Here is a 20,298-nt window from a genome sequence, read left to right as displayed (position 1 = left end):
GCCCTTCATCCATAGCTCACAGTATATTATGTGAGAAAAGGGCTAGGAGTTTTACACGAGTGATCCTTTCTAAAACTGTGCTCATTCGTGCACATAACCTTCTCAGTCTCGAAGCTTATTATATTCGAACTGAAAATATGTTCACCAATTCTGCAGCAAACAAAAGTTAGGGATATTGGTCTGTAATTCTGTGAGGTCGGCAGGAAGTGCAAAATGGCTAAGCAGGGATCGCTAGAGGACAAATGTAATGATGTAGAGGCTTGTCTCACTAGGGGTAAGATAAGATACTGCCCACAGGAAAATTAAAGATACCTTTGGAGAAAAGAGAACCACTTGTCTGAATGTCAAGAGCTCAGATGAAAACCCAGTTCTAAGCAAAGAAGGGAAAGCAGAAAGGTGGAAGGAGTATATAGAGGGCCTATATAGGGGCAATGTTCTTGAGGACAATATTATGGAAATGGAAGAGGATGTAGATGAAGATGAAATGGGAGATGCGATACTTCGCGAAGAGTTTGACAGAGCACTGAAAGACCTGAGTCGAAACAACATTCCATTAGAACTACTGACAGCCTTGGTAGAAGAAGAATATAATAATTCCAATCCCAAAGAAAGCAGGTGTTGACAGATGTGAAAATTAGCCAACTATCAGTTTAATAAGTTAATGTCAGGAAGTCGTTTCTGAAAGTATTTGTATGGAGTGTAACCATGTAAGGAAGTGAAACATGGACGATAACTAGTTTGGACAAGAAGAGAATAGAAGCTTTCGAAATGTGGTGCTACAGAAGAATGCTGAAGATAAGGTGGGTAGATCACGTAACTAATGAGGAGGTATTGAATAGGATTGGGGAGAAGAGAAGTTTGTGGCAGAAGTTGACTAGAAGAATGGATCGGTTGGTAGAACATGTTCTGAGGCATCAAGGGATAACCTATTTAGTATTGGAGGGCAGCGTGGAGGGTAAAAATTGTAGAGGGAGACCAAGAGATGAATACACTAAGCAGATTCACAAGGATGTAGCCTGCAGTAGGTACTGGGAGATGAAGAAGCTTGCACAGGATAGAGTAGCATGGAGAGCTGCATCAAACCAGTCTCAGGACTGAAGACCAAAACAACAACAACAATTCTGTGAGTCCATTCTTTTACCCCTTTTATATACTGCAATCACCTGCACTTTTTTCCAGTCACTCGAGCTTTTTGCTGGGCGAGAGATCCACAATAAGTGCAAGCTAGGTAAGGGGCCAATGCTATAGAGTACTTTTTGTAAAACCGAATTGGGATTCCATCCGAACCTGGTGATTTATTTGCTTTCAAATCTTTCAGTTGTTTCTCGTCCACAGGGATGTATATTGCTGTGTTATCCGTACAGGAGCTGGTCCAGTGGTCAAATGACAGTACGTTCATACAATTCTCCTGCGTGAATTAGTTCCTGAACATGAAATTTAAAACTTCGGCTTTCGTTTTGCTATCTTCAACTGGCACACCAGAGCGGTCAACAAATTCACTGAATTAAAGCCTTAGACCTGCTTAGCGACACGTACGACTAGAATTTTTTTGGGCTTTCTGCCAGACGTTTTGCTATGGTATGATGGTGGTAGTTGTTGTACGCTTCACGCACAGATATTTTCACAGACACACGAGGCTCTACTAATCCTTGCTTGTCGTCATTAGTGCATTCCATTTCGGGTGCAACAGCCTCCGATTCCTCGGCATCCTCCAAATTTCGGTATTAATCCGTAATGAGTCTTTTCCATCCCTGATACACTTACTAGGCGCACTATTCTCCAGACCACGTTTTACAATCTGCATAAACGTTGCCCACAATTCCCCTACTTCTATCTTACTGGTACTAAGTGCTGCCAAAACACTGTATAAGTGAGTTGCTACTAACTGCTTTTCTGTCCCATCTCGCAGTAACACTCTCGTAGCCTTTTTTATTGATTTATGAACTTTTCTGTCCCCCCCCCCCCCTTCCCCCTCCCCCCCACCCTCTGTCTAACATCGAACTACAGACCTATATCATTGACGTCAGTTCGCAGTAGGGTAGGGTTCTGGAGCATATATTGTATTCAAACATTATGAATCACCTCGAAGGGAACGATCTATTGATACATAATCAGCATGGTTTCAGAAAACATCGTTCTTGTGCAACATAGCTAGCTCTTTATTCGCACGAAGTAATGGCCGCTATCGACAGGGGATCTCAAGTTGATTCCGTATTTCTAGATTTCCAGAAAGCTTTTGACACCGTTCCTCACAAGCGACTTGTAATCAAGCTGCGGGCCTATGGGGTATCGTCTCAGTTGTGCGACTGGATTCGTGATTTCCTGTCAGGAAGGTCGCAGTTCGTAGTAATAGACGGCAAATCATCAAGTAAAACTGAAGTGATATCAGGTGTTCCCCAGGGAAGCGTCCTGGGACCTCTGCTGTTCCTGGTCTATATAAATGACCTGGGTGACAATCTGAGCAGTTCTCTTAGGTTGTTCGCAGATGATGCTGTAATTTACCGTCTAGTAAGGTCATCCGAAGACCGGTATCAGTCGCAAAGCAATTTAGAGAAGTTTGCTGTATGGTGTGGCAGTTGGCAGTTGACGCTAAATAACGAAAAGTGTGAGGTGATCCACACGAGTTCCAAAAGAAATCCGTTGGACTTCGATTACTCGATAAATAGTACAATTCTCGAGGCTGTCAATTCGACTAAGTACCTGGGTGTTAAAATTACGAACAGCTTCAGTTGGAAAGACCACATAGATAATATTGTGGGAAAGGCGAGCCGAAGGTTGCGTTTCATTGGCAGGACACTTAGAAGATGCGACAAGTCCACTAAAGAGACAGCTTACACTACACTCGTTCGTCCTCTGTTAGAATATTGCTGCGCGGTGTGGGATCCTTACCAGGTGGGATTGACGGAGGACATCGAAAGGGTGCAAAAAAGGGCAGCTCGTTTTGTATTATCACGTAATAGGGGAGAGAGTGTGGCAGATATGATACGCGAGTTGGGATGGAAGTCATTAAAGCAAAGACGTTTTTCGTCGCGGCGAGATCTATTTACGAAATTTCAGTCACCAACTTTCTCTTCCGAATGCGAAAATATTTTGTTGAGCCCAACCTACATAGGTAGGAATGATCGTCAAAATAAAATAAGAGAAATCAGAGCTCGAACAGAAAGGTTTAGGTGTTCGTTTTTCCCGCGCGCTGTTCGGGAGTGGAATGGTAGATAGTATGATTGTGGTTCGATGAACCCTCTGCCAAGCACTTAAATGTGAATTGCAGAGTAATCATGTAGATGTAGAACATCCCAACTACACCCTACCCCCTCTTCACCTCGTCCTATATGCTCCCACAAACAGCATTTAAAAGTCCTCCCCCCCTGCCATGCTATCCCTACCTTCATTATTCCTGCCACCAGACTGCTTCTCTCACTGTACCCAGTTGCTTGCAGTCCGGCCTCGGTGACCAAAGACAGTTCCTTTTTATAATATTGCAAAATATGGAACTTTGCACTCTGGAGATACGTATGGCACACGAAGATAGACTGACATCCAACCGTGTCTCTTGGTGCTTCACTTTCTTCCCAGGCAGTGTACTTTTACCTAGTAGTTTTAATTATTATGCACGGAAGTCTACCTGAACTTACCATTAATACAGCAGGCATATTACTGTGGTGTGACACGGGAAGATGTTATTTGTTTGAATGTGAACACTTCAGAGGAAGTTCGTAAATGACTACTGTTGCTGTGGTGCACAATAAGCAGGTCTTGCCTTATTCAGTTAACACCAAAAAATGACTTCCTGTGGAAGCAGTAGTAATAGTAAATGGTGAAGAGTTGTCTGACATAAAGTAGATGCTAGTAATAATAGGTTGTTGTTGTTGTTATTCTAAACGATGGACGCAGTTTAAAAAATTCATATGTATTCGAGTACAAATCCAAAATAAAGAAGCTTTATACCAATGAAAAGAGGAAGTTTCAGAGTTTTTGGCGGGTGGCGGTGTGTGGGCAGTGACGGTTTCAGAAGTGGCCGGTAGAGTTCGTGTGGCCATAGGGCCGTCGTTCCGTTTCACCGTCAGTTGTGAGTGAGATGGCGACTGTGGAGGACGAGGTTTTCTGCGTTTTGAGTTTGTGAAAAGTGAGTCGCAAATTGGAGTGCAGTGAGCATTTTGTACCAAATTCAGTATTTGACCACCAACTCGCAAAAGTATTAGATGTAGGTTTAAGCAGTTTAAACAGATTTGGAGTGTGCAAAGTAAAAAGCACAGGCTGACCACGCACGTCAGAGGATGGTGTCCGACGGATTCGATAACGTTTTGTGCGCAGTCCCAGTATGTTTACGGATAGGGCCAGTCGAGAACTTGGAATGCCCCGACTGACTGTACTGGAAGTTTTGAGATGGCGTTTGCTCTACGAGCCCTACCCATTACAACTTGTGCAGGCTCTCAACCCCGATGACAAAGAGAAGCGTCTCGCACTTTGTGGTTATGTGCTAGCAAAGGTGGAAGGTGACACATTTCTACAGTGTGTAATTTTTAGCGATGAAACGACGTTCCACCTCACTGGAAAAGTTGACAGACACAGCGTTCACATATGGAGTTTGGAAAATCCCTTTCAATACGAAGGAGACTCACCAAATATCGACGTGTTCTGTACCACGAGGGTTTACGGACCACTTTTCTTTGCGGAAAGAACTGCAACGGGAATCACATACCTGGACATGTTGGAACAGTGCTGTTCCCTCAACTTACGGAAGATTCCCAGGACTTCATTTTCCAACAGAATGGAGCTCCGCCCCCATCAGCACCGTGATGTACGAGGATTTTTGAATGACTCCCTTCCTCAGCACTAGATCAGTCGCAGGGGACCCGAGGACCTGGCTCTCCACTTCTAGCCACCGAGATCTCCCGATCTCTCACTCCTGCGACTATTTCTTATAAGTTTTTCGTGAAGCAAGCAGTTTACGTCCTGCCTCTACCGACCAATCCGAACAATCTGCGGAACCGGATCACCGCTGCCATGCACTGGGAAACGGCAGATACGCTTTCGTGCGTGTCGGACGCGTTTGGCTACCGCATCGAAGTTTGCTGTGCAGCCAATGGTGGCCACATTGAACATTTATCACATTTCTAATTCCTAAATAATTATTAAAAACTAATTAATTACAAATTATTAAATTTATTAAATTTGTGTTGAACATTATGAAAAAAACTTTGAAACTTTCTATTTTCATTGATATAAAGCTTGTTCATTTTGGATTTGTACTTGAAAAAATACGAAGTTTTGAAAATGTGTCCGTTATTTAGAATAACCCTGTATATTGCTGGAATCCTTCTCCTGTATGAAAAGGGAATTACACTGCAGTTCTATGAAACTGTGTCACCAGAACAGGTCAAAAAGCATTTTGCAAATGTACCAGATCCCCGGCTGGACGGGACCCTCCGGTGCCCGAACTGCGGCAGCGCTGTCGTGGTGCAGGCCGAGGAGGAGCCGCAGCCCGACCCACAGCCGCAGCCGCTGCCGCTGCCGCGGCCGACCGGAGCTGCAGTGGCGGCGCCGCCGTCCCGCAAGCAGGCCGACGTCCGCGCTGCCATCGCTGCCACCGCACCGGCCCCGGAGGACCCTCCCCTCGCCGACTCTCCCTCGCAGTCCAGCATAGGTGAGGCTGCTGTCGCAGCACACTGTCGAGTAGTCAATCCAAACTCGCGGTTCGATGGCGAGACACGGGACTGTACAACTGTTCGGATTGCACGATAGTAACGGTGTACGGTGTCTCTCTTACTAGGCAATTAAATAATTGGGATGTCCTATTTAGCAGTTGGACTTGTGTACAAAGGGAATTGACATTTTCTGCTTTGAGTGGGGTTATTAATGGGTTTGACTGGAAAGCTGTAACAGTCTTCCAAACGTGTTTTAGTTGACTTTATTATGCGTCTTCACGTCACATCTCCTAAGCAGCCAGAGTGCTAGTACAGACGATTTTTCTACGTCCCTCGAAATGAAAAATTACACACACTCACCACACAGCTACAAGTATCAGAATTTTTTAATGGCTGTGATCGGACTGCACCTACACTCGTGTTCAGAAAAAACGGAACACCTCAAATGACTAGAGATTAGACGTTCGTATTCACGGGACGTGTACATTAATATGTTCTGCAGAAATGATTAGCACTTCAGTCACTCACTTTAGCACGTGTCCTGTTGCCCGGCGAGCGCAGGGTCCGCCACGGGCACCCGTAACTTGTTCTGTTTGTGACGACTTCGACACTTATAATGCACGAACGGCATCCTGTGGTATAGCAATCTGTGCTGCATTCGCCCTATTCCAAAGTTCGACTGTGGTGGTCGGCATTGGCTCACGGCGCTGCACCCGTCATTTGACCGTATCCCACACATTTTCGAGTGGCGACAAGTCTGGCGGGCCGGGGCAAAAGGCCGACATCCTGTGACACCGAGAAGGCACGTGTTTGCGCGAATGCGGTCACTGTGGTGCTGCTCCCCATCTGTGGCACACCAAAATGCAGCCGTCATTTTCAGACAGACAGAACACGGATTCGTGTGAAAACACTATCTGATTCCATCCCTGTCACCAGTGACGTCGTTCCGTACACCGCTATCGTCTGAAATTTTTTTGCACATTTGTCAGATCTAGGAGAACGGAACGACGCCCACGTAGCCCTTGCTGTAATAAACGAAGACGGACTGTCACCCCTAGTCTACTGTGATGTGTTACACTGTTCTGCTGTTGCACCAGAGCCGAGGAGGTCGTAATCTATCCTGCCATTTGCACGAGGTGTCGATCAGTGGGTGGTCCGGGTGGTGTGACCTGACGTATCTCGTCGTGTTCTGCGGTCTTACTTGAACCGTTCTGCACACACCCATTGCACTGCCGCAACACTTTGTTCCGCACGAGCAGCAGTTTCCAGTGTGGATGCATCACATTCTCTCATGCCAATAATACGCCCCCTTTCAAACGCACTGATTTGACGTTACAGTTCACGTATATGTCTGCGAGGCTTCCTGCGTATCTGCTCGAGTTACCCTGATCTGTTACCTTCGGTTTATAGCGACAACAAGGGCTGCAGGTACATTTTACCGGAAGCTGGTAGTGCACCACGACACTGATGTTGACCTTGAACATGCGGGCTGACGTGATTCAAATGCTAATCAATTCTGCAAAACATATTAATGCACTTGTCCTGTGAATATGAACGTCCTATTTCTACTCGTTTGAGGTGTTTGGTAATTTGTGGAGACGAGTCTGTTTTTATCGAAGTTGTTGTAATAGTTAGTAAACTATACGTTGTGGTGTTACCTTATATTTATTATCTTCTTCTCATTATCTATTGAAACAACATCGCCTTGTAATGTAATTTTAATTTTTCACCAAAAGCACATTCAACACAGCGGGAAAATACACGTCTTTCGTATCAAGACAAGAGAGAGAGACATCCATTCGTTCTTAAAAAACAAAAAAAGCTACACAAAAGAACAAAATTATTTATAAAATCGGTCGCTGGCGCAGCGCTCTTCTGCTTGCGCGATCGTAAAATATAACTTTGTATTGGCGGAGGCGCGGAAGTCAAAGTACCATTACAATGCCTCCTCTACTGACACGCTCCGCAAGCGAGCGTGGCAGTATAGAAAATTTACATAGATACACACATATATGAGAAAATAAGAAATTTACATATTACAAAAAAAATATTTCTGAGCACAATGTTCTTTGCATATCAGTCTTTGTATACAGTCTTTTTGGTGTGTACCTTCTTTAGGAGTCGTAACATTAATGTCTTTGAATTGCAGCGTATTATCGTTGCTTAGCACAGTGTTTGAATTCAGTTCACATGATTCGTGTTTACAATGGAATTAATTCGAACAATAAATGTTTCTATTATATTGCTCCAATGTCTTTAAACGTAGTATCGGATTCTGAGGGTGTGTGTACTGCCTGGATCTCTTGCGTGTGACTGAAAAAAAAAATCCAAAGTTTGTTCAATGTGTCAACACGAAAATGTGATCTCCAGCAATCGAATTTTGGTGGCGTCTACCGGGTATAAATGGTCAATGAGGGCACAGGAAACACCTCACTGCCTACGACAGGTGATGAGCTTGTCTTTTACACCAACCTGAAGACCTGCCGGCTTCCACAACACCATACACTTCAAAGCATATTGACACTACGTAAATATTGCTTGACCAGTGTTTCATCATGTTGGTTTCTTCTTTGCATTTGCAGTTCCATTTATATGAATCATGTGCTACATGCACAAGTCCTTTGCAGCTCATTAACATCTCCTTAAAATACATTTCTTGATATAGGAAGTACATAAATATACAAATATTTACAATTAGTCATTACATGAGATACATTGTTGTCATACAGTACATATACAGAATTAAATGAAAAATATAGTAAATTTTTACGTTACATTCAATACCATTGTGCTGACATGTGAATTACATTACATTCAGATTGCAATATACATTTTATTTATTTTATTTGTTAGCTCATTTTTTTTATTTTTTATTTATTTATTTATTTATTTATTTATTTATTTTTTTTTTTTTTCGTTACACTTGCAACATTTGAAGATAATTGTGGCAACTCGCTAGAATATTCAACTTAAAATTCATCTTGCCTCCTGGAATAAAATTTACACATATTTCAAGCTTCAAGACAGCCCTCTGTAGGAGGATAGGTTCATGGGATGGTTGCTGACTACTTCATAAATACTAGTAAAGTCATCCCCTACAATGGACTACACAAAATAAAATATGATAAATAAAATACATGTTAACTTAATATAATGTAAAAGTTCCTATACCTAATACCGTTTCTAAGTGTGGTGTCCCCACTATTGCTGTTTCTAAGAATGGTACCCCTCTATCACCATTTCTGAGAGTGGTGCCCCTCTAAATATCTTAGGATCCTACAAGTATGTACATCAGTGTGGTAAGTGTGTGTGTCTATATATATAAAAACAAAGATGATGTGACTTACCAAAACTGAAAGTGCTGGCAGGTCGACAGACACACAAACATACACACAAAATTCAAGCTTTCGCAACAAACTGTTGCCTCATCAGGAAAGAGGGAAGGAGAGGGAAAGACGAAAGGATGTGGGTTTTAAGGGAGAGGGTAAGGAGTCATTCCAATCCCGGGAGCAGAAGGACTTACCTTAGGGGGAAAAAAGGACGGGTATACACTCGCACACACACACATATCCATCCACACATATACAGACACAAGCAGACATATTTAAAGACCTGCCAGCACTTTCATTTGGTAAGTCACATCATCTTTGTTTTTAGATATATTTTTCCTACGTGGAATGTTTCCCTCTATTATAACCATATATATACAAAGATGATGTGACTTACCAAATGAAAGTGCTGGCAGGTCGACAGACACACAAACATACACACAAAATTCAAGCTTTCGCAACAAACTGTTGCCTCATCAGGAAAGAGGGAAGGAGAGGGAAAGACGAAAGGATATGGGTTTTAAGGGAGAAGGTAAGGAGTCATTCCAATCCCGGGAGCGGAAAGACTTACCTTAGGGGGAAAAAAGGACGGGTATACACTCGCGCGCACACACACATATCCATCCACACATACAGACACAAGCAGACATATTTAAAGACAAAGAGTTTGGGCAGAGATGTCCGTTGAGGTGGAAGAGTAGAGGCAAAGAAGTTGTTGAGAGACAGGTGAGGTATGAGTGGCGGCAACTTGAAATTAGCGGAGATTGAGGCCTGGCGGATAACGAGAAGAGAGGATATACTAAAGGGCAAGTTCCCATCTCCGGAGTTCGGATAGGTTGGTGTTGGTGGGAAGTATCCAGATAACCCGGACGGTGTAACACTGTGCCAAGATGTGCTGGCTGTGCACCAAGGCATGTTTAGCCACAGGGTGATCCTCATTACCAACAAACACTGTCTGCCTGTGTCCATTCATGTGAATGGACAGTTTGTTGCTGGTCATTCCCACATAGAATGCATCACAGTGTACGCAAGTCAGTTGGTAAATCACGTGGGTGCTTTCACACGTGGCTCTGCCTTTGATCGTGTACACCTTCCGGGTTACAGGACTGGAGTAGGTGGTGGTGGGAGGGTGCATGGGACAGGTTTTGCACCGGGGGCGGTTACAAGGATAGGAGCCAGAGGGTAGGGAAGGTGGTTTGGGGATTTCATAGGGATGAACTAACAGGTTACGAAGGTTAGGTGGACGGCGGAAAGACACTCTTGGCGGAGTGGGGAGGATTTCATGAAGGATGGATCTCATTTCAGGGCAGGATTTGAGGAAGTCGTATCCCTGCTGGAGAGCCACATTCAGAGTCTGGTCCAGTCCCGGAAAGTATCCTGTCACAAGTGGGGCACTTTTGTGGTTCTTCTGTGGGGGATTCTGGGTTTGAGGGGATGAGGAAGTGGCTCTGGTTATTTGCTTCTGTACCAGGCCGGGAGGGTAGTTGCGGGATGCGAAAGCTGTTGTCAGGTTGTTGGTGTAATGTTTCAGGGATTCCGGACTGGAGCAGATTCGTTTGCCACGAAGACCTAGGCTGTGGGGAAGGGACCGTTTGATGTGGAATGGGTGGCAGCTGTCATAATGGAGGTACTGTTGCTTGTTGGTGGGTTTGATGTGGACGGACGTGTGAAGTTGGCCATTGGACAGGTGGAGGTCAACGTCAAGGAAAGTGGCATGGGATTTGGAGTAGGACCAGGTGAATCTGATGGAACCAAAGGAGTTGAGGTTGGAGAGGAAATTCTGGAGTTCTTCTTCACTGTGAGTCCAGATCATGAAGATGTCATCAATAAATCTGTACCAAACTTTGGGTTGGCAGACCTGGGTAACCAAGAAGGCTTCCTCTAAGCAACCCATGAATAGGTTGGCGTACGAGGGGGCCATCCTGGTACCCATGGCTGTTCCCTTTAATTGTTGGTATGTCTGGCCTTCAAAAGTGAAGAAGTTGTGGGTCAGGATGAAGCTGGCTAAGGTAATGAGGAAAGAGGTTTTAGGTAGGGTGGCAGGTGATCGGCGTGAAAGGAAATGCTCCATCGCAGCGAGGCCCTGGACGTGCGGAATATTTGTGTATAAGGAAGTGGCATCAATGGTTACAAGGATGGTTTCCGGGGGTAACAGATTGGGTAAGGATTCCAGGCGTTCAAGGAAGTGGTTGGTGTCTTTGATGAAGGATGGAGACTGCATGTAATGGGTTGAAGGTGTTGATCTACGTAGGCAGAGATACGTTCTGTGGGGGCTTGGTAACCAGCTACAATGGGGCGGCCGGGATGATTGGGTTTGTGGATTTTAGGAAGAAGGTAGAAGGTTGGGGTGCGGGGTGTCGGTGGGGTCAGGAGGTTGATGGAGTCAGGTGAAAGGTTTTGCAGGGGGCCTAAGGTTCTGAGGATTCCTTAAAGCTCCGCCTGTACATCGGGAATGGGGTTACCTTGGCAAACTTTGTATGTGGTGTTGTCTGAAAGCTGACGCAGTCCCTCAGCCACATACTCCCGACGATCAAGTACCACGGTCGTGGAACCCTTGGCCGCCGGAAGAATGACGATGGATCGGTCAGCCTTCAGATCACGGATAGCCTGGGCTTCAGCAGTGGTGATGTTGGGTGTAGGATTAAGGTTTTTTAAGAAGGATTGAGATGCAAGGCTGGAAGTCAGAAATTCCTGGAAGGTTTGGAGAGGGTGATTTTGAGGAAGAGGAGGTGGGTCCCGCTGTGACGGAGGACGGAACTGTTCCAGGCAGGGTTCAATTTGGATAGTGTCTTGGGGAGTTGGAACATTAGGAGTAGGATTAGGATCATTTTTCTTCGTGGCAAAGTGATATTTCCAGCAGAGAGTACGGGTGTAGGACAGTAAATCTTTGACGAGGGCTGTTTGGTTGAATCTGGGAGTGGGGCTGAAGGTGAGGCCTTTGGATAGGACAGAGGTTTCGGATTGGGAGAGAGGTTTGGAGGAAAGGTTAACTACTGAATTAGGGTGTTGTGGTTCCAGATTGTGTTGAAAGGAATTTTGAGGTTTTGGAGGGAGTGGAGCTGGAAGTGGGAGATTGAGTAGATGTGAGAGACTGGGTTTGTGTGCAATGAGAGGTGGTTGAGGTTTGCTGGAAAGGTTGTGAAGGGTGAGTGAGTTGCCTTTCCGGAGGTGGGAAACCAGGAGATTGGATAGTTTTTTGAGGTGGAGGGTGGCATGCTGTTCTAATTTACGGTTGGCCTGTAGGAGGATGCTCTGAACAGCCGGTGCGGATGTGGGAGAGGAAAGATTAAGGACTTTTATTAAGGATAGGAGTTGACGGGTGTGTTCATTGGCTGAGTTGATGTGTAGGTGAAGGATTAGGTGGGTGAGGGCAATGGATTGTTCAGTTTGGAACTGGTATAGGGACTGATGGAAGGAAGGGTTGCAGCCAGAGATGGGAACTTTAAGTGTGAGGCCTTTGGGGGTAATGCCAAATGTCAGACAAGCCTGAGAAAATAGAATATGGGAGCGTAATCTGGCTAGGGCGAAGGCATGTCTGCGGAGGGAATGTAAATAAAACTTAATGGGGTCGTTGTGGGGGTGTTGTGCGGGTGACATGGTACTAGAAGGTCGAAAGTGTAACGTGAGGCTGAAATGAAAATGAATATAAAAATATGTGGGGAGAGATAAAGGTGAAGTAGAAAGCAAATGGAGATCTGGTGTGAAAAGAGGCGAAAAGGGGTTGGTTGGAGCTGGGTTATGTTGATCCTGTGGTGAAATAGTGTAGGTAGAAAACGATGTGCATAAAGGTTAGGTGGTTGTGTTGCCGCCAAAACACGTTAAAGGGTGGAGAAATTCGGGAAAATTTCGAAAAAACTACGTGAGGATGTATTAAAAGTAGTGGTATGGTGGTGGCAGATTATGGAAATGAGGCTAACAATTGTCTGGTGGAGAAATAATAACGTTAAAACCTGTGGGAAGCGGCTAAAAATGATCGGTGATGTGAAAAAACGGAAATCGAAATAAAGCAAAAGTTATTAAAACTAGCCGAAAAGGTTGTTTAATAGCTGAAAGGAACTGTTTGTGAACTAGAAACAGTGGATTTTATAGCAGTAGCGGAAGAATTTTTAGGTTATGGTTTGGAAGTGGGTTACGTATTATTACGTATTGTTGAGTATATATCGGCGGGATAAAATTGTATAGTGGATTACGGTAAAAAGGAGAAGGTGAATACAAAGGGAAACTACTGACAAAAACAGAAGGAGGAAATAAGACGACAGAAAAGACTTCGAAATGTAACAGTGACAATAACAAACGTCATTGTTGGGTTCAAATTAATGATATGAATATAACAGAGGGAAACATTCCACATGGAAAAAATATATCTAAAAAGAAAGATGATGAGACTTACCAAACAAAAGCGCTGGCAGGTCGATAGACACACAAACAAACACAAATATACACACAAAATTCAAGCTTTCGCAACAAACTGTTGCCTCATCAGGAAAGAGGGAAGGAGAGGGAAAGACGAAAGGATGTGGGTTTTAAGGGAGAGGGTAAGGAGTCATTCCAATCCCGGGAGCGGAAAGACTTACCTTAGGGGGAAAAAAGGACAGGTATACACTCGCACACACACACATATCCATCCACACATACAGACACAAGCAGACATATTTAAAGACAAAGAGTTTGGGCAGAGATGTCAGTCGAGGTGGAAGAGTAGAGGCAAAGAAGTTGTTGAGAGACAGGTGAGGTATGAGTGGCGGCAACTTGAAATTAGCGGAGATTGAGGCCTGGCGGATAACGAGAAGAGAGGATATACTAAAGGGCAAGTTCCCATCTCCGGAGTTCGGATAGGTTGGTGTTGGTGGGAAGTATCCAGATAACCCGGACGGTGTAACACTGTGCCAAGATGTGCTGGCTGTGCACCAAGGCATGTTTAGCCACAGGGTGATCCTCATTACCAACAAACACTGTCTGCCTGTGTCCATTCATGCGAATGGACAGTTTGTTGCTGGTCATTCCCACATAGAATGCATCACAGTGTACGCAGGTCAGTTGGTAAATCACGTGGGTGCTTTCACACGTGGCTCTGCCTTTGATCGTGTACACCTTCCGGGTTACAGGACTGGAGTAGGTGGTGGTGGGAGGGTGCATGGGACAGGTTTTGCACCGGGGGCGGTTACAAGGATAGGAGCCAGAGGGTAGGGAAGGTGGTTTGGGGATTTCATAGGGATGAACTAACAGGTTACGAAGGTTAGGTGGACGGCGGAAAGACACTCTTGGCGGAGTGGGGAGGATTTCATGAAGGATGGATCTCATTTCAGGGCAGGATTTGAGGAAGTCGTATCCCTGCTGGAGAGCCACATTCAGAGTCTGGTCCAGTCCCGGAAAGTATCCTGTCACAAGTGGGGCACTTTTGTGGTTCTTCTGTGGGGGATTCTGCGTTTGAGGGGATGAAGTGGCTCTGGTTATTTGCTTCTGTACCAGGCCGGGAGGGTAGTTGCGGGATGCGAAAGCTGTTGTCAGGTTGTTGGTGTAATGTTTCAGGGATTCCGGACTGGAGCAGATTCGTTTGCCACGAAGACCTAGGCCGTGGGGAAGGGACCGTTTGATGTGGAATGGGTGGCAGCTGTCATAATGGAGGTACTGTTGCTTGTTGGTGGGTTTGATGTGGACGGACGTGTGAAGTTGGCCATTGGACAGGTGGAGGTCAACGTCAAGGAAAGTGGCATGGGATTTGGAGTAGGACCAGGTGAATCTGATGGAACCAAAGGAGTTGAGGTTGGAGAGGAAATTCTGGAGTTCTTCTTCACTGTGAGTCCAGATCATGAAGATGTCATCAATAAATCTGTACCAAACTTTGGGTTGGCAGACCTGGGTAACCAAGAAGGCTTCCTCTAAGCGACCCATGAATAGGTTGGCGTACGAGGGGGCCATCCTGGTACCCATGGCTGTTCCCTTTAATTGTTGGTATGTCTGGCCTTCAAAAGTGAAGAAGTTGTGGGTCAGGATGAAGCTGGCTAAGGTTCCATCATGTTGGTTTCTTCTTTGCATTTGCAGTTCCATTTATATGAATCATGTGCTACATGCACAAGGCCTTTGCAGCTCATTAACATCTCCTTAAAATACATTTCTTGATATAGGAAGTACATAAATATACAAATATTTACAATTAATCATTACATGAGATACATTGTTGTCATACAGTACATATACAGAATTAAATGAAAAATATAGTAAATTTTTTACGTTACATTCAATACCATTGTGCTGGCATGTGAATTACATTACATTCAGATTGCAATATACATTATATTAATTTTATTTGTTAGCTCTTTTTTTTCTTCCCCCCCCCCCCCCCCCCCCCATTACACTTGCAACATTTGAAGATAATTGTGGCAACTCGCTAGAATATTCAACTTAAAATTCATCTTGCCTCCTGGAATAAAATTTACACATATTTCAAGCTTCAAGACAGCCCTCTAGGAGGATAGGTTCATGGGATGGTTGCTGACTACTTCATAAATACTAGTAAAGTCATCCCCTACAATGGACTACACAAAATAAAATATGATAAATAAAATACATGTTAACTTAATATAATGTAAAAGTTCCTATACCTAATACCGTTTCTAAGTGTGGTGTCCCCACTATTGCTGTTTCTAAGAATGGTACCCCTCTATCACCATTTCTATATATATATATATATATATATATATATATATATATATATATATATATATATTTCAAGTCAATCATGTTCCTATAAAGTTTGTGTAGTTCATCTCCTTCCTTTCATGAGTATCAAGTAATATAAATAAATGTTTTACTTAATAGATAAATAAATCTTCTTAGATAATTGCTGCTGCGTTCCATGCTGTATATCCATTCTGTATTTACCTTGTGGTACCTGTAAAATTCTATTCATAAATAAATGTGTGTGTATGTCTCTCCATACTGTCAGATAATCACGAATTATATAATGTCAAATATTTTATCAACATGTATAAATTTTTCTAAGGGAGGGATGAGAGTTTGAGCCGCAACAGAGGACTGACGTTTTGTTTTCTCCTTATTCTCCTTTCTATTTAATGGTGCATTAGTTCAGTTCAGTAGACGAGCTTTAATTATGTCACTAGATGACTGCTAAATATGTTCTCTTAAATAATTCTTCCAATCTGAAGTGTCAAGCCTACATAACTCCAAAAATTTCATTACAAGTTCCCATTAGATTAGTGTTAAAGTGTTATAGATTTAAATCTTCTGGTATATTTCCAACAGTGGCTGCTGTAAATAATTCTTTCCACATAAATCTATACTTTCACCTTTAGTTATAAGAATATATAAGACATCACAAGTTATTATCTCAGGCATACCAATCTTTCAGTAAATAATTTTCTTTCCACTACTTTCATTCTGTATTCCAAGAGTACATGTGATATAGCGTTCAAATCTAGTTTCTCTCCTCTCAACATATTCTCAATTACTCATAACATTCTCACCTATCCGTTATTCATTCTTCACAAAATAACATACTTATTTCTCAGCATTATATATATATTTTCCTCTTATTCATCACCACTTTACCTCTCTCCATATTACTATTTATCCTCTTATTAAACTAAAATTACATTCACTCATCTCATTCAGTCACTCACATCACTCATATCAACATTACTATTATCACATGCCTCCTAAAGAAAATAATTCTGTTCAGTTCTCTGCCTCCTCTAATGTGTATATGCCTCCTCTAATGTGTATATGCCTCCTCTAATGTGTATATGCCTCAATAACAACTCCTCTTATAACCAAATATCTTATTAGCTATTGGATGGTTCACATTGCTTTCTAGACTTACCTGCATTCATTAGATTGTAAGTATCTGTATAACTTAAATGTAGGCTCATCATAACTGTATATCATATTAATTATCTTCTTCTCATTAGCTAACATTTTACTGTATGTATTTTTTCAAATGTCTGTGTGGATGTAGACCTCTGGGTTTATGTGTTAATGGATATTCTAATGAATAACAGCCAGGGTGTGGAATATTTGCAATTCGGTATGGTCCAGAGTATAAGATCTGCCTTTTCCTGTTTAAATGTTTCAGTTTTGTGGGTTTAGGATGTGTTCTTAGTAAAACTAACTCATCAACTTGAAATGTTTGTGCTTTCCTGACACCTCTGTCATATTTCTGCTTTCTTTCCTTAGCTTTGTCACATAATGTTGTGTAAGCTTGTCTTACCTTTTCTTCTAAACTAACATGATTTGTTGTTGCTGTAAGTTTAGGTAGAGGGTCTGTCCATTCATTTCTTTCTGTTTTATCCATAATTAATTCAGTTGGTGTGTATCCAGTAGAAATGTGAGTTAAATTGTTCACTATTTGTTCAAATGGTGCTAGGTATTCTACCCATTTTGTGTGCTTCTCTGGTGTGTGTGTTCTCATAAACTGTCCAAATTCTCGAAATGTTCTTTCTACTGGGTTTCCTGCTGCGTGAAATCTTGAAATTAAAATATGTTTAACATTCTGTTCTTCAATAAATGTCTTCCATTTTAAACTGGTAAAATATGCTGCATTATCCGTGATCATAACTTCAGGTTTTCCTATTCTTACAAAATAATCTGTTAATAGACGTCTGGTAATAGCAGTGGTAGAAACTGAACGTAAAGCATATAATTTTAAATACTTTGTGAAAACATCTAACACAGCAAGGATGTATTTCATTCCTCCACGTGCTTGTGGATAGGGTCCTGCAATATCTAAAGAAATTAGCTGTAATGGCCTCTTAGGTATGATTGGGTGCAATTCATTCATGCTTGTGCGATTAGAATATTTGGCTTTCTGACATATGATGCATTTCCTAATATTATTCAATACTCTTCGCCTTAAATTTGGAAAGTAGCAATATTGTATAATCTTATCTGTACATTTGGTTACACCATAGTGCCCCCAAGTTCTGTGTGTAAATAAAATAAAATCATCAACATGAACTTCAGGTAAGCAAACACACCAATGCTGTGATTCAGGGTTTCGTCGGTGGAATAATACTTCTTTGTGCAACGTGTAATATTTTTCAAGATGTGGGTCTGTTCCTGCACGTAATTTATTCTTTATCTGGATCCACCTGGGATCATTGTCCTGCAATATGGCTAACTTCCTGCACATGTTTTTGTAGTAAGGTGCAAATGTACCGTCATACATGAGTAAAATTTTAAAATCTGATGTTTGTTCTGTCACATCTGAAAATTCTTGTAGGCCTTGTGGCAAACAAGATAGAGCATCAGCTATAATGTTGGATTCTCCTTTTATATATATAATATCAAAATCATATTCTTGTAGTGATGCACACCAGCGTGCAAGACGTGGATGTAATAACTTACATGATAGCAGGAAAGAAAGAGCTTGATGATCAGTATAAAGCTTAGTACGTTTTCCCCATAGAAAGTAGCGAAACTTGCGAAACGCCCATACTATGGCAAGTGTTTCGCGCTCGGTCACTGAATATGACTTTTCGCATTCAGTGAGCGTGCGGCTAGCAAAACTTATAGGTTTGATGACTGTTTGTTCATTTTCTACATGAATTTGGAATAAAAATGCTCCGAGCCCATAGGAACTTGCATCTGTTACTAGGCAAAAGTCTGACGTCATGTCAGGATGACATAACAACGGTGCATTAACCAAAGCATTCTTAATCGCTTCAAAATCTGTCTGACAGAACTCTGTCCATTTCCAAATATTATTTCTTTTGAGTAAAGATAGAAGATGTGGACTGTTAAGAAGGTGGTAGGGTACAAATTTCCTGAAGAATGAAGATAGACCAAGAAAGGCTTTGAGTTGTTTACGATTCTGTGGGGATGGAAAATTCTTTATTGCATCAATTTTTCTTGAGTCTGGATAAATGCCTTCAGTTGATATGATGTGACCAAGGAATTTGATTTCTCTCCACCCTAATTTCGTCTTTGATAAATTGATAGTGACACCTGCGTCAGAAAATTTAGTCAGAAGTTGCTTCAAAAGATTTACATGTTCTTCCCAAGTAGTGGTGGCAATGACAATGTCGTCAACATAAACTGTGATTTGCGATAACAATTGTGGTCCAAGAACAGCATCTAAGGCTTCAATAAATACTCCAGCACTCACTCGTAGACCAAAGGGTAGAACACAAAATTGATAACTACGCCCCTCACATAGAAATGCAGTGTATTTACGACTGTTTTTATGGAGGTTCACCTGCCAAAATGATGAGCGGAGGTCGATATTGGTTAAATACTGTACATTATGAAATTTTAAAAGTTGTTCTTCCAAATTAATAGGTCGTGTGTTGATTGGGATTATAACTTTGTTAATTTCTCGTGCATCCAGCACTAACCTTACACTACCATCCTCTTTATTAACTGCTAGGATCGGACTGCAATATGGTGAATGTGACCTTTCAATGATACCCCAAGCTTGCATTTTTTCAATCTCTTTCAAAACTGCGGCTTTCTTTGACCAAGGAATATTATAATATGTTCTACAGTATGTTTTGTGTGGTTTAACATCCATCTCATAAGTATAGCCTCTAATAATTCCAGGTTTCTCCACAAATACCTCAGCAAATTGCTGCAAAACTTCAAGTAATTCAAGTTGTTCCTTCGTCAGATATTCAGATTCTGTGCATTTCTCATATAAATTATTAGGTTTAATTCCCTGAGATATAGCTTCATTAAAAGTTAAATCACATATGTTTATTGCTGGTGGATACAGAAAATGTAACTGTTCAAATTTACCTTGTTTACTGTTTAAGTTTTTACCCTGTGTTAACTCTATTGTCAGTTGTTGTTGGTTAACGGTTAAATGACATTTCCCTTTCCCTAAATCTATGATTGCTTGATATTCATTCAAAAAGTCAATTCCTAATATGCAATGCATAACTAATTTGTCTACTACCAGAAAACTGTAATTGAGTGGTATATTTGAAAATGTGAAGTTAATTAGCACTTGAAATTTCACATTCTTTGATTTGTTACCGGTGGCACTTATAATGTGACAATTCTGTACTGGCAATGTTTGTATGTTCATTATTTGTTTGAGTTCATTATATAAGGACATTGAAATGACACTTGCTGCTGCTCCTGTATCTAACATTACTTCCACTTCATAACTACCAATCATAACTCGTGTTATAGCCTGAATAATCTTCTTTGTTCTACTGGTACTATTAAAATCTACATCCTGATATAATTCTTTTTCTATTTTCTTACTGTCATCATATCGGAGAAAACAAATCGTCGGTTCCGTTGCGCTCTGCTCCCTATTGACCGTAACTCGAGCGCTTAGCTCGGTCGTCGTTCGTTTTCCG

General features: G+C 42.2%; 1 protein-coding gene across 1 annotated transcript in view; it reads left to right on the top strand.

The window, feature by feature from the left end:
• The window catches only part of LOC126214992 (serine/threonine-protein kinase 11-interacting protein), a 204,910-nt gene that overhangs the window by 84,723 nt on the left and 99,889 nt on the right, over positions 1-20,298 (top strand). The window contains exons 9-11 of the mRNA XM_049941622.1: positions 5,405-5,673; positions 10,341-10,373; positions 11,904-11,927. Coding sequence (XP_049797579.1) covers positions 5,405-5,673; positions 10,341-10,373; positions 11,904-11,927 — 326 coding nt within the window. The remainder of the gene's footprint in view (positions 1-5,404; positions 5,674-10,340; positions 10,374-11,903; positions 11,928-20,298) is intronic.

This window comes from Schistocerca nitens, chromosome 12 (assembly GCF_023898315.1).
Source record: "Schistocerca nitens isolate TAMUIC-IGC-003100 chromosome 12, iqSchNite1.1, whole genome shotgun sequence".
Classification (NCBI taxonomy): Eukaryota; Metazoa; Arthropoda; class Insecta; order Orthoptera; family Acrididae; genus Schistocerca; species Schistocerca nitens.
The sequence above is the reverse complement of the archived record's forward strand: the minus strand, read 5'-3'. Positions and strand labels throughout refer to the sequence as shown.